Here is a 13,346-nt window from a genome sequence, read left to right as displayed (position 1 = left end):
AATCAAAAGTTATGCCCCTTACCTGACCCTGATAGAGCCCTGCATCTTGGACTGTGCTATCCAGCTTGCAGAGCTGCTCGTAAGTGTTACTCATATACCTGTTCCATAACCTAGTTTCCTTCTCAGGAGGGATATTAAACAGTTTTCTCATTTCTTTCTCGATGGTAGCTGTTCAGAAGGAAAAAACCACAAGAAATCCTAAAATGTGAGTGCCTTGGGGAAAAAAAACCTGGCAAGCCAGACATTCATCAAGGAGGTACATCATTGATCCTTCCAGACCCTTTGAGTAGAAAATGTATCAAGAAGGTTGTAACTGTTTATATAGCTTGTCTAATATTTAGTCTGAAAGAATTAAAAGCTTCTGTTTTCAGTCATATACTTGCCTGTCAAGCCCTCAAGCTACTAATGTTCAGAACACATTGAGAAATTTCTGCCCAAAGGCCAGCTGCTGTGAAACAGTCATCAACTGAAGGTTCAAGAAGGAAGTGTTCTCAGTTACTATTGGCAGGCCATACATCAGCAAACAAACAAAAAAGTATCTTTATGAACATATGATAGCTGACATTCAGTACCCTTACACAGGAAAATATAGCAAAAATACAGAAGAGAGAAAGAGAGATGGGCCAAATTTCAGGGAAAAGGGTATGAAGAGCCGCTAAAGATGTCTAAAATATTCATACACTAGGAAGAAGGAATCACAGGAGAACCAGAGACAGAACTCCTTTACATGAGTGACATGGATGTTTCTTAAGGCCATGAGTTAGTTAGAAATGTACTCCTCAAAGCTCTTAATCACAGCTCCCTGTGTCACACACAGAACCACCATGGCTGGAAGAAACTCAGGAGGTTCTTTGTCTAAACACTCAAGGCAGGGTCAACAGTGAATTCAGACCAGGCTGCTTAGGGCTTATCCGATCAGGCATCCAAAACTTGCAAGGCAGGAGATTCCCCCACCCTTCTGGGCCCTGTTCAAATGTCTAGCTGTGCTAATAGGGAAAACATTTTAATTGCATTAGTTGGAATCTGTCCTGTTTCAACTTATGACTATTGTCTGTTGTTTTGTTGCTTTGTGACTCAGTAAATAGCCTGACTCCATATTCTCAGTAACTTCCTCATAGGTGCTATGAGGACCCCCAAAGCCTTCTCTTTGCCAGGCTAAATGTAGCTCCCTCAGTCTCTTCTCAGACATCACATGATCCAACTCTGACTATCCTGCTGGTACTCATTAGACTTGCTCCAGTTTATCAACACTGTTCTTGTTCTGGATAGCACAAAATATCTCTTGAGGTAGCCTCAGAGCACAGCTTCACGCATCAGAGAACTACTTACCAACAGTATCTGCTTTGCTAAAGTGACAGCTGATTACATTGTCAGGATCGCTGCTCTCACACAGCTTCAGCTCAAGAAGATAAACTTCAACCTTGTAGTGCTTCACAAACAGACCATATTCCACTACCTGCAAACAGAAGGCAGATGTGATAAACAAAACACCACAGAGTTAAAATACTGAGCAGTGCTCTGTAAGGTACACTGCCTAAGTATTTTAAGTTATAAGAGTCTTACAAGTCAAGCCACAAACTGAACACTGACTTGCTCCCAAGTCACAACCTCTGTCAGCTCGTTTTGAAGTTTTTACTTTCTAAAACATATGAAACCATAGTGCTTTCCTTCCAAAGTGCAAAGTTCCAAAGGTCCATCATCACAGCTGAAGTGACAGTGCCAGTAATTACCCATGAAGAATATATGACCACCCACAGCATTCAGGGGGGGCGTGGAATAAACTTGCCTCTATTTTTTGCCTAAAGTTTACACGAAAAAGAAACAAGGCAGGAGCACCAGAGCAAAATCCTTCCTATTAGAAGACAGTAAGACAAAGCATTCACTACTTGTCTTCACAATATACAGAATGTGCCCCATTAGCCTCTCCTTGCAAAAACAGACAACTCGTCAGAACTCGTTTTGATGACACTGCTTCATTTCAGAGTCATTCTCGAATCAATTTCACTTTTGAGAGAACACTCCACTAAGTACACCTACCCAGCCAGTAGCTTTCAGCATATTTATAGAAAGGTATTCTTTAAGACCAGACACTTTGCTTTACCTACAGATCACAAAACAAATCATACCAGAAAGAAAAGCACATTTCAGAGGCCAGTTATGAGACAACTGTGATGTAACTGGAGGAAGAAGGGGAAAAAAAACTACACACAAGCCAAAAAAAACCCCAACAAACCACAGAACACCAAACACCACAGCACAACTCCCTCCACAGTTCTTTGCCTGTGAAATTGAGATCATAATTTATTGAACCATCTGGTGTAATTTTTAAAAGTAATAGTATTTCAGAGGCATTTGGGCAACAGCCTTAATAATCTCCTTTAACTTTTGATCAGCCCTGAAGTGATCAGGCAGTTGGACTAGATATTGTTGTAGGTCCCTTCCAAGTGAAATATTCTATTCCATCTGAGTGACACCAGACTTGCCATGATCTTCATCTGTGTCATGCTTCCCTCTTCTGAGCCTTTATAGGGTCGTATTACATAGGTAAGGTGCTTTAAAGGTAAATCATTAACAAATACATTTGGAAAGATCTTCAGTATTTTGCTGTTACAACAGAAAGTAAAACTCTCCCTCTTTAAAGGGAGCTTTTTGACAGGCAAATCAGTCTTTTTTTGTTGTTGTTGTTCTGGGTTTGGTTTTTTTTGGAGTGGGGGTTTTTGGTTTTTTGTTTGTTTTTTAAGAAAAATTATGCAAAGGAACCAATTCACAAGTTCCCTATTTCTTTTTCAGAAGGAATTTCATTAAATGGGATGTCCTGTTCTCCAGTATTCCATAGCAAGAAACAAATAAAAACCATGTTCAGAATGGAAGAACTCTCTCCAACAAGTTTCTGATGAGCTCATTGTGTCCATTAGGACAGATAAATGACAAAGAAGAGTCTCTAATTGCCTGCAGATGTCCTTTAAAGAGTGTCTGACCAGCTGGCTTGTCCTGTGTCACAGTAAAACGCGTCCACCCCATTGGACAGCAACCTGAGCACAGCACTGAGGAAGCACACTGTTCTGCATTTTGCACATTTATACACTTTGGGACTCTACATAAGACTGCACAAAAATATGGTTTGAGATCATCAAAAGAAACCTGAACCACAAGTAAATCTAATCTAAGCCTCCTGTACTTGTCTCTGATCATCAGACACATACAGGTGGAACAAATACCAGCTTGTAGAATTAAAAAGATGCCTGAACACTACTTTCCAAATCCTACTTTTATGGGTATTTTGATGTATGAATTCCAGTTGATCCAGCTTTAGGAAAAGGATTAAAGCATTCAAGGACCACAAGTTTAAGTGCTTTGCTTCCAACACTATCTGGACAATACTGAAACCAAATACTGGCCATGTTCTGCTCAGGTACAGTGCTACAGCTTGCGTGCCCAAATGACCTTTCACTTTACGTTTTTATAAGAGGCTATAACATCCCACAAACCTAATGTTCTGCTATATTTTAACACTGAAATATAAAAATCCACTTCAGTTACTGGCTTAACAATAAACAGGAACTGACACTCTCATAGCAATTCAAAACTTTAAGAATTTACTCTTAACTGGGCCGCAATAACTTGGCATCTTACACCTGCAAAACAGCCCCAGCTCTAAGCTCTGGCCCCCAATAATTACAGTGTTGAATAGTGGCATCTGATACCCCAAGAAAAGGAGGCTCACATGGTTAAACCTGTCATCCAAGTGTTTCCCCAACAGCTTCCAAACCCATTGTCCAACTTCTGAATTTTTCAGAAAAGGGAGTGTCTAAAAACATGCCAGGCTTTGTGAAAATAAGAACATGTTCATGAACAAAAGCTTCCTCACTCAGAGAGAGGCACTGATCTGCAATGGTTCCAGCTTTCCTTCCCAGTACAGATTTTCCTATTCCTCATTAAACTATCTCTACTAAAACCACATCTCCTTTACATGCTATAATTTTTTTCCACTCCTCCCACTCCTGGTTTACATGGGAGTTCTCTCTACTCAGCAGAGTGAACCTGGGACCATTCATGCTTTCTGAAGACATCAGAACTTTTCATTCCATATAATTTCTAGCCCACACTGAGTGACAACATTCCAGTAGCAATGACCAGCAGCGGGCCTGCAAGAGAGGGATCTTACTTCCTTTTACCATTCCAGTGCCATGCTTTCCTGGGCCTTGCATTCCTTGAAGCAACCCAACACAATGCTACTTAAAACTTAAGCAATATTAATTCTGTACATTATATCAGCACTATTTACTTGGTGTAGTGATTAATGACTTAATCTAGTCAGCACAAAAACCTAAGACTAAAATACAAACAAAAAAAAACTTTTACCCATAAGCAAGTGTCTGATACATTTCCAAAATTGAAACTTACAAATTTCACTTTCTGGAACAGAATTTTGGAAAACAAGAACTGCCTTAAACTCCAGAGGAAGTGCCTAAGCTGCCTGTATTAAAACACAATCTATTCCAATGCCTCCTTCTGTCTGCAAATATTGACGACTTTCGTTTTTCAAGTAAGTGCAAACTATTCCACGCAACATAAAACCACTGCACTAGTTTGAACTGCACTGGTTCAAATAATCATAATGCAAAAAGTTCACCAGGACAAGGTTCAGGGTTCTTCCCTCATATAACCCCTCAACTGAGAATCACTGAAAATTTAGGCATTTGAAATGTAACACTGGAAGGTTATTCTTTCAGAAAACAAGGCAAAAGACTTCATATTATTATCTCCACAGAGCTGCTGAGGATGCTGTCCTAACTCACATCTACCAAAATAAACACTAAGTTTAGTAGAGATCAGAGAATAAAACCAGAGAACGGGGCTCGCCCATACTTACTTTTCTCACAATAGGCTGCTGTTCATCCATGCAGCCATACCACATCACTAGCTTATTCCAGGCTTCGGTTGGAACCAATACATAATCTAGCTCATCAATGAGATGTTCTTTTAAACTCTGAGTTTCTGGATCTAAAAGGAGACAGACATGAGAAAGCACAGCATCAAACAGAATCCTTTCTTCTCAAGACCTACACACATACTACCCATGACGCTGAGAAATACCAAGGCTCCCACGGGCAGGCACAAACCGCACCAGTCTCCTATTTACAGGGCCGGGACGGCCGCTTGTATCCTCTCGGGACACACGGCTTCAAAAGCGAAACCGCGCGACGGGACGCGTGCACACGGGACTGACTGACGGGAGCCCGGCCGCGGCCCGAGCGCAGCCCCCCGCCCAGGACCCGCTCCCCGGCGCCGCCGGGCACCACTCACCGCCGAAAAGCCCCGAGTTGTCAACAGGCCCAGGGAAGAGGCTGGGATCACCCGCGCCGAACATGTCCCAGCTGTCGAAGCCTACGTACTTCTTCCACTGCTTAAACCAACGGCTGTCCACCAGGTACCTGCAACACACGGCACCGGGCTCAGCGCTCCCCTCACAGGCGGCCCAGCCCGGCCCGCTCCCACAGGCCCCACCGCCCAGAGGGAAAGGGAACAGAGAGGAGGGCCGGCCGGCCGCGCTCACCAGGACTCCCCCGGCCTGAGGGCCGTGGCCAGCAGCGGCCCCAGCTCTGCCCGTTGCACCGCCACGTCCGGCCGCGCCCCGCTGCCGCCGCCGCCGCCGCCCTCGGCTGCCGCCATGTCGGTGCGCGAGCCCTGTCGCGGGCGGATGTCGGCCCGCGTACGCATGCGCGCTGGGTGCGCCCGCCGCGCTCGCTCCGCCCCGCCGGGCGCCCTCTGACGGGGTGGGCGGGGCCACGCGCACGGGCGCGGCGGGCGGGGCGGGCGCTGTGGCGGCGGGCGCCATCTTGTAGTTACCTCGGGGTTCCCCGCCGGGAGATGGCCCGTCCCGGCGGCGGTGGCAGAGGCTGGCTCCGGGCAGCCCCGCGGCCCTTCCGGGCGAGCTTCTGCCACCAGAGGAGGTGACACAAACGTTTGGTGTGTGCTGTGTTACCTGTGCCATTTTCTCCCATAACTGACTTCATGGAGCCCTCTGGTGAGGGCGTTGGCTAGGGAAGGAGACTCCAGTTGTTACGGCAATAAACGCTCAGGAGTTTTTAAAGTGTCTCTGAAAAAAAAAAAAAAAAAAAAAACAAAACTCTAACCAGCGAAATCTTTTTACCTCACAAAGGCAGCGAGGGGCAGTGTGCTGGGCCATTGCTCTCTGCACAGGGGAGCCCTCTCCCAGCAGCCAGTGTCTGACCGCGGGCAGATGGGCTCCGTCTCCTGCCAGCAAGACCTGGCGGGGCTGCAGCAACTCGGGTTAAAATGCTAAGGGCCTTTAGGTTTTTGAGAGTAGGGCAAGTCCAGTTAACACTGAAAAAGACAACGATTTTCTCCTTCCAGCAAGAGTCAAGTCCTGTTACTCCTGCTTTTCTGAAAGGGCAGGGCCCCTTTAGGCTTCAAGAAGCTAACACACCCTGTTACGGCAAGACTGGGTGTGTTTTTAGAATGAGTCAGCTGTTCTGAGATAATGCTTATGTGGCTGACCTCACTCTGTTAATGAATTACCTACTGCTAACAGAAAGTGCGGTAAACAATTAAAATGGTTTCATTCAAAGCTTTCCGATTCCGTAGTAGGAAGTGACATTATTACAGTTTCACCGTAGTTTGGGGTGTTGTGTTCTCCTGTCTCTTCAAGCGCTTTCCTTCCAGCCATTCCACTTCCTGCCCTTGTCTCCAGCTGAACCTGGCAGCGGCTTGACGTGAGGGTAGCACAGTGACAGGAACAAAGCCCTTTCAAGTGCCACCCTGTTGGAGTTGAGGCAGATGTTTCCTACCTGCCTTATGATAGCAGTGATCAAAAACAGTGACTAAAAGCTATCTTAAATGTTAGTAGGTGCGACAAAGCTCAGCAGGAGAGAACGGGATTTTAAGTAGCTGAAAGAACATTGAACAGGCAGAGTAATGAAGGCCATAGGCTCCACTTGATGGCATTTCTGTGGAATATACACTTCTGAGCACCACATCTCATCAGCCATTTCAGATGTGCTTGGGTTTGGTGGGCAGAAAGGACACCAGGGAACCCAGGAGAGGGAGCTTGGGGCAAGAAGGATCATTTTCTTTGCAGCTAGTTAATACTCATGACAGCTTCAAATATCTGAACATATTTAGAGATTCAAAAATTTGATGGCAACTATCAGCAGCTGGGAGGCGGGAGGGGAAGGAATCATTGAGAGGGAGAGAAGGGGGGAAAACGTTTGCTAGAAAGGGGAGACTGATATTTTAAAGAATGGAAAAGCAGGGTGAGCACTAACAGAGGGTTTAGCTGTTTGCAATAAAAGTATGTAAGTAGAAAAATAAGCGTAGGAATGTAGATGTGACAGACACAGATGTTCCAAGGACAATGTCCCCAAGCCACAGCAGCATCCAAGTATGCTAAAGTAGTATGTATGAGCCCATCTGTTTCTCTCTGAAATTACAGAAATAGAGCTGGGCCATTTTATAATCCCTGAGGAACCACCCGGGATTCTTCAGGTCTGCCCTCAGCATCAAGCTGCTGTCTCCACTGAAACATCTTCTGGTCATGCCACCAAGTAACATTTGGGCACAAGAGCCTGCATGGGGGCCGCTCTCTCCTGCCGAAGGTCCCGCAGGCTGCCCTCTCCACCTCAGCTTTCCCCCAGAAACCAGCTGCTCTGGAGAACACCAAAATGAGGAGGGGAACAATGAGGCGGGGAGGCTTTTCTCTGCGCTGCAGAATTCCTGCTGATGTGCTTACACTGGGATCGTTCATTTTCCTGCTGGCATGGCTAATTTTCACTCTGGGATCACATCACTGTACTTGTGCTGGCGTGGCTGTATCTGCTCTGGAGCTGCTGCTTTGTTTTTCTGCTAGCACAGCCCCAGAAGCCAGAAGGTAAATAAATCCCTTGGCCCTTAGCACTGAGTAAGCGCTGTGTAAGGTGCCTTTAACTGGCAGGCTCAGCAGGAGACCCTTTCAGGCAGGGCTGGTGTTGGAACAGCCGCAGGCGTTGGAGGCTGCCCCCTCGCGACAGTGGGGCTCAGTGGGGCCTGCAGGCAGATAGGGAGTGGGCAAAGCAAAGCAGCTGCCATTGCAATGGCTTGAGACTGGTGAGTCAGGATTGAGGAAGTGCCACACGCAGCTGGTATAGAGAAAGATTTTTCAGTGCAGTGAGGTCCTGCTGCCCGTGATCCTCTCTACTCCCCACATATTTCAACATCCTGCGTTAACGAGGGAAGTAGGTTTAACTGAAAAAAATAATCCCCCAAATCAAGCAGCTTCTGCTCCCAAGCTGCAGTAGCTACTGAAAACATCCTGGGTTTTTCCATGAAGCTGTACAGGAAGTTAAGGAACAGCCCGGTGAGGGTTGTGCAATGCAAGTTCAAAGCTCAATGACTCAGAGGTGAAGCCAGCATAGGTTTTGCTCCAGTGTCTCTCCTCAGCCTGGAGGGGGCCTAGAATGTAGGTACAGTAATAAAGCAAACCTGAGAACTGGAGGGGTGCAAAGCTACTGACCAAAAAAAAAAACCCCAAAAAACCCTAAAAACCCCCTCAACAACCAAAACCTCAAATCCCAAGTGTTTTTAATTATGAAACCCATGCACTAGTGCTTGCAAGTGTTATGCCTTCCCTCTGAAAGCCTGAGTTTCTGGTCTGTGTTAGTACTCCTCAGTTCAGCACCAAGTGCTGTTGAGGCCTTGTGAGGAGTGGCTTGTCATGAAAACATGTTCACAGAACCGTTCCAGGAGTGAAAGTTTACCTGCAGGAGGAGCTGAGCCACTGGGCAGAAGGGTGGCAGGGGAAATTTAGCACAGGCTCACTGTTTGCCAGGAGAAACCAATCCTGGTTCCAGCCGTTGATCAGCAGACTGTGAAAGCAGGATTGCTGTGCGGGAACAACACGGGTCAGCTCCATGTCAGCAGCTCCACCTGTCAGCTCCGTGGTTGGCATGAGTCAAAAAAGTGTTAAGGAAGGAGTAAAAAAGACAATATTGCCTGAACCCTGGCACACTGCATGTGTAGTGTCACTTGCAATTCCTGTGCCCAACAAGGACACTCTGAGGCAAGGCACAGTTTCCTTGGGAGAAGTGGTTGAATAGGCAGGTACTCTGCACTGGGAACGCGGAAGTACTGGCACTCTGTGTGATTCCCTGTGTTGGAAGGTTTTGGGGATGCACAAAGGCGATACGGGCTTTGTGTAGGACAGGGCAAGATCCATGTTGGGCTGCCACTGGTGCAAATGGGACAGAGCAAGGGACAGCTCAGCCAGCGAGGGAGCAGTGGCTCAAGGACAAGGGGAGGGGCAGTGGATGTTGCTCCTGTTCTTGGTCTCCCCTGGGCATCTGCTGACAGAGACGAAATAACAAGATGGGCCTTGGCCAAAGGGCTCCTCTTTCCCAAGCCCGCTGCCAGCATGGCAGCACCAGCACAGGCTGGAGTTGCTCATCTGCCTGCCTGAGCAGTTATTAACCTGTCTCGACCTGTTGTTGATAGTGTGAAACCGCCCCCAGGCCATGTCTTTGCACTCTGCAGGCAGTCTGTCACGGTGCTGCTTTGCTGTACCACCCTCCTGCTCTGCCAAGCACGCAAAACCCCGGTAGGACACAGCACGCGTTCAGTCTGCAGAGCTCGCAGACACTGCTCACCCTTACGCTGCCCCCCGTTTGCATTCGCATTTCCTCCCAGTGGTTCCAGCCCGCCCCTGTGAGCACCCACATGCGCTGAGGAAACACCCCAAGTTTCACCTAACTTGGCCACACTGATCAAGCCACATCCTTAAAGCAAGTACATTTTTTTGTTTATTCAGAGAATCACAGTAAGGTAACTCAGACTCGCAGCCGCTTGCCCCAGCATAGTTTCCCAAACATCCACATGCAGCTTTTAAAAACATCAAGTACACTTCAAGAATTTGGAAGATGCACCATCAAAAACAAAATCTGCACAAGACACTGGGATTTCTGCCAGAGCAGCAGCCCCCTGTGAGGAACACAGGCAGGAGCGCAACGAGCTGAGCAGGTAGCGAGCGCTGTGGCGCTCCGCTTTACTTAGCAACCTTCTCCAGAAGCAATTCAATATCATCCTGGATCTTGATGGTTTCGAAGTGGCGGCTGTAGCGTTTGAAGGGCACGCCGTCGGAGCCGATGAGGAACTTCTCGAAGTTCCAGGAGATGTCGTTGCGGCACACCGGGGACCAGATGATGTACTGCGGGTTTGTCATCAGCGAGGAGGGGTCATCGTGCGGGAAGGGCAGCGCCTCTTTCAGGAAGGTGAAGAGGGGGTGCGCGTTCTTCCCGTTAACCTCGCACTTCTCGAACATGATGAAGTTGGGCTTGTACCCCTTGCCAGGACGGACATGCTCCAGCGACAACAGGATCTCCTCGTTCGTCGCATTTTCCTAGGCGAAAAAAAAGCAAAAGCGCCCCGAGCGAAGCCCGTGAGAGCCCCGCCGGGACGGGCGGCTCCCCCCCGCCCCAGCCCCGCCGCCGGCCCTACCTGGTGCCCGAACTGGTTGCAGGGGAAGGCGAGGACCTGCAGCCCGCGGGACCCGTACCGCTGCTGCAGGTCGTGCAGCTGCAGGAAGTCGCGGGTCGTGGTGCCTCAGAGCGACGCCACGTTGACCACCAGCAGCACCTTTCCCCGCAGCGAGCCGAGCGACAGCGGCTCCGCCGCGCCCAGCGGCCGCGCAGACATGGCCCCGAGCCCCGCCGCGCCAGCCCGCTCTCCTGCTCCTGTCGCCGCCATGGCGAACACTGCAGGCGGGCGGGCCCGCCACCCGCTTCCCGCTCCCCGCCGCTCCGCCCTGGACCGCCCCGGACCGCCCAGCCGCGGGTACGGGGGGTCCAGCCGAGGGGAACGTCCGCCTTCGACTCGCCTTCTCGGGCGGGCTGGGAGTTCTGCTCGTCAGTTCACAGCTCGAATCGGCGTCCCCGGGCACTACACAGGGAAGCGCCACCCGTCCTCAGAAACTGTGTGAAATCAGCCCAACACATCGTTCCCGGGAGCACACGCCTTAGCGGGATAAAACCCCCGGGCACGGAGGCGGCACCGGGCAGCTCCAGGGGCCTCCCTGCAGGCACCAGGAGGAGGAATGGGAGGACCAAGAGGGGCCACGAATTCCCTTTCGCGAATTTTCCTCCACTCCTCTGAGGCTGGTGAAACTTCCCTTTGCTGCAGTGGCTACTTTCCCCCATCCCTGGCTTTTCTATTTCTTGCTGTACTGATTTAGGCTGATTTAGGGAATTTTAAATTACACAGTAGCAACTACTCTTTTCCTCGGGTGGGGGGTTCCTGGCAGCCTCAAGTGAATGGTGCAGACTGTTGGAGTACCCGCACAGGACACATGGCCCAGCCGCTCCTCCGTGGGGCTTTGTGCCACACACCATCCTGCTCCACAGCCCACCGGGAAGAGGCAGGCCTCAGAGTGACATCCATGGTGGCACCAGCAGGGTCTGTGGGGCAGCAGGGGCTAGGGGCCTCAGCTTCAGCACAGCTCCCACAGGGACAGGGAGTGTCCTGCCAGTGTTTGTGCCAAGTGCACAACAACAGTCCCAAGGTCAGCGAGTGCTTATCAGCCCTGGCCTCCAGCCAAGGCCGCCTGGGCCCCAGGGGGTGTGCTCATGGCCCCTCTGCCGCTGGCTGTTCTCTTCCATGCTTGGTAGCGGGGACTCATTGTGAAATGCCAACTGCCACTAACAGTCCACCACATAATGCAGCGTCTCTGGTCTGGGTTCCCAGGACACTGCAGGATCCCGGGGGTTTTGCTTTGGGCCACTGTTAGCACCTGCCCCTGCAACTGCGAACTGAATAGTTCCTGGCTGCAGTGAGTTTTGGGGACGCATTATCTTGCACCTTTGTGGATCTGCAGTTTCAGTGGTGTGTTGCAGCACTGATAGCAGGAGCCATGACAAGTGTTCTGAAAGATGGGAGCAGCTGGGAAACGGCTGTCAGGAGGAGCAGAGGCACGTGACCTGTGTTTGCTGCCCAGCGGCCTGATGGTTACAGTCCAACCAGCCTCCTCACCCGCCCCCTGGGCACAGCGAGCTGCAGTGGCTTGAAGAAGAGGAAATTGTCTTTGGGGTGACCTCTAGGGCAGTGCCCCAGAGGCATCACCCTGCTGCCACTTCTGGCACTTGCACAGACCAGCACTGTCAGTCCTGAGGCTGGGCCTGGGGCTTCCATTTGGAAAAGGGATTTACTTCAGCAGCTCTGCCTGTTTCAGACAAGCACGGGTTAGGTCTTTCCCTTCCTTTGTGAGCCAGGTCTAAGGAAACCAAGTGAGCTGAACTTCCTTGTTGGCTCAGAGCTACACCCTGTGCCTGAACGTGTTCTGCTGAGCCAGCTGGACTTGGATCCAGGAGTGCCAGGAGCTCCTGAGGAACTAGGTGGCCTGAAGGGACCCCTTTTGAGATGTATGACAAGTGGAATCTGTCCTAGGAGGCCAGAAGATCACTGTTTAACAGTAACAGCAGTAATTGCTAAGGCCACAAAACCACACTTTCTGTCCTCCTCTTACATCTTCTCCCCACCCCTGGCCAAGGACTGGCTTTTAGCTCCCAGCTTTTCCCCTGCCCTTCCCACAGCTCCTTGCCTGGCTGGGTCAACTCTCCAGGAGCACTGAACTCCCATTTTTCAGGTCTGGTCTGGCCATCTGTGTTTAGCTCAGTTCCATCAGAATGCAAGTGGCTCCCGGAGGTGACAGACGGGACAGGAACCGAAAGGGAGCCAGGCCACCAGCCCTTGAAGGCAGGAAGGCAGAGAAGGACCGGTAACTTCACAACCTGCTCCTAAGCAGGCTCCTGCTCTGATACCAGTGGTGTGAGGGACAAAGAGGGCTGGAGCTTCTGGTCGTAAGTGGGAGAGGCTGAATTAACATGTCTAAACTCAGAGAAAGGCTGGCCAGGGCTGGACACCCAACATCAGCAGGTAGACAACATGGAGAAGATGGGGAGGTGGTGCTGTAGGGTAACAAGAGTTTAGGTTAAAACTGGGGCAACAAATTGATCACTTGGAAGTGCATCAGCAGACACATCCCATGAGCTGGGTCTGAGGAACATGCAGACCTTACTCAGAACCCTGGAAGAGCAGCTGGAAGAGCTGCTCTGTAACTGTGACCAGGGAGAACTGCAACCCTGCAGCTCCGCAAGACTGAAAAACCCGTTTTGCTCAACTGCAACATCCCACATGAAAAGGGAACTGCAGAGCAGCGACTAACGGCACAGGGTGAAATCCTCCCGGGCAGCCCCCAGCTGGGAACTTCCTGCTCTGCTCAACCCCACCACCCGGCACCGGTGGAAAATGCACCCAGGAGAGGAAGGAGGAAGGGTGGATGGGTGGGTGGGTGGGTGAGTGCC

At 50.1% G+C, this 13,346-nt stretch overlaps 2 protein-coding genes across 12 annotated transcripts in view; both read right to left on the bottom strand.

The window, feature by feature from the left end:
• Positions 1-5,724, bottom strand: part of USP4 (ubiquitin specific peptidase 4) — a 38,722-nt gene extending 32,998 nt beyond the window's left edge. For 6 of the 11 annotated variants that reach the window (XR_003993727.1, XM_030501392.1, XM_030501395.1 and 3 more), the window contains exons 1-5: positions 5,558-5,724; positions 5,308-5,435; positions 4,874-5,004; positions 1,330-1,456; positions 23-168 (exon numbers count right to left, since the gene is read on the bottom strand). Coding sequence is in view for 10 of the 11 variants with exons in the window: in XM_030501392.1 (XP_030357252.1) it covers positions 23-168; positions 1,330-1,456; positions 4,874-5,004; positions 5,308-5,435; positions 5,558-5,721 (696 nt within the window). In the remaining variant the exon portion in view is untranslated. The remainder of the gene's footprint in view (positions 1-22; positions 169-1,329; positions 1,457-4,873; positions 5,005-5,307; positions 5,436-5,557) is intronic. The other 5 variants (XM_030501394.1, XM_030501393.1, XM_030501399.1 and 2 more) reach the window with 2 other exon arrangements.
• A 4,047-nt stretch (positions 5,725-9,771) lies between these two features.
• GPX1 (glutathione peroxidase 1) lies at positions 9,772-11,010 on the bottom strand. The gene is made up of 2 exons (XM_030501391.1): positions 10,489-11,010; positions 9,772-10,390 (listed from the first exon to the last, which is right to left on the bottom strand). The coding sequence occupies exons 1-2, from the start codon at positions 10,735-10,737 to the stop codon at positions 10,037-10,039; spliced, it is 603 nt and encodes a 200-aa protein (XP_030357251.1). The 5' UTR covers positions 10,738-11,010; the 3' UTR covers positions 9,772-10,036.
• Between the last annotated feature and the right edge of the window lie 2,336 nt (positions 11,011-13,346).

Source organism: Strigops habroptila, chromosome 11, assembly GCF_004027225.2.
Source record: "Strigops habroptila isolate Jane chromosome 11, bStrHab1.2.pri, whole genome shotgun sequence".
Classification (NCBI taxonomy): domain Eukaryota; kingdom Metazoa; phylum Chordata; class Aves; order Psittaciformes; family Psittacidae; genus Strigops; species Strigops habroptila.
This window is presented reverse-complemented; position numbering and strand designations above follow the sequence as displayed.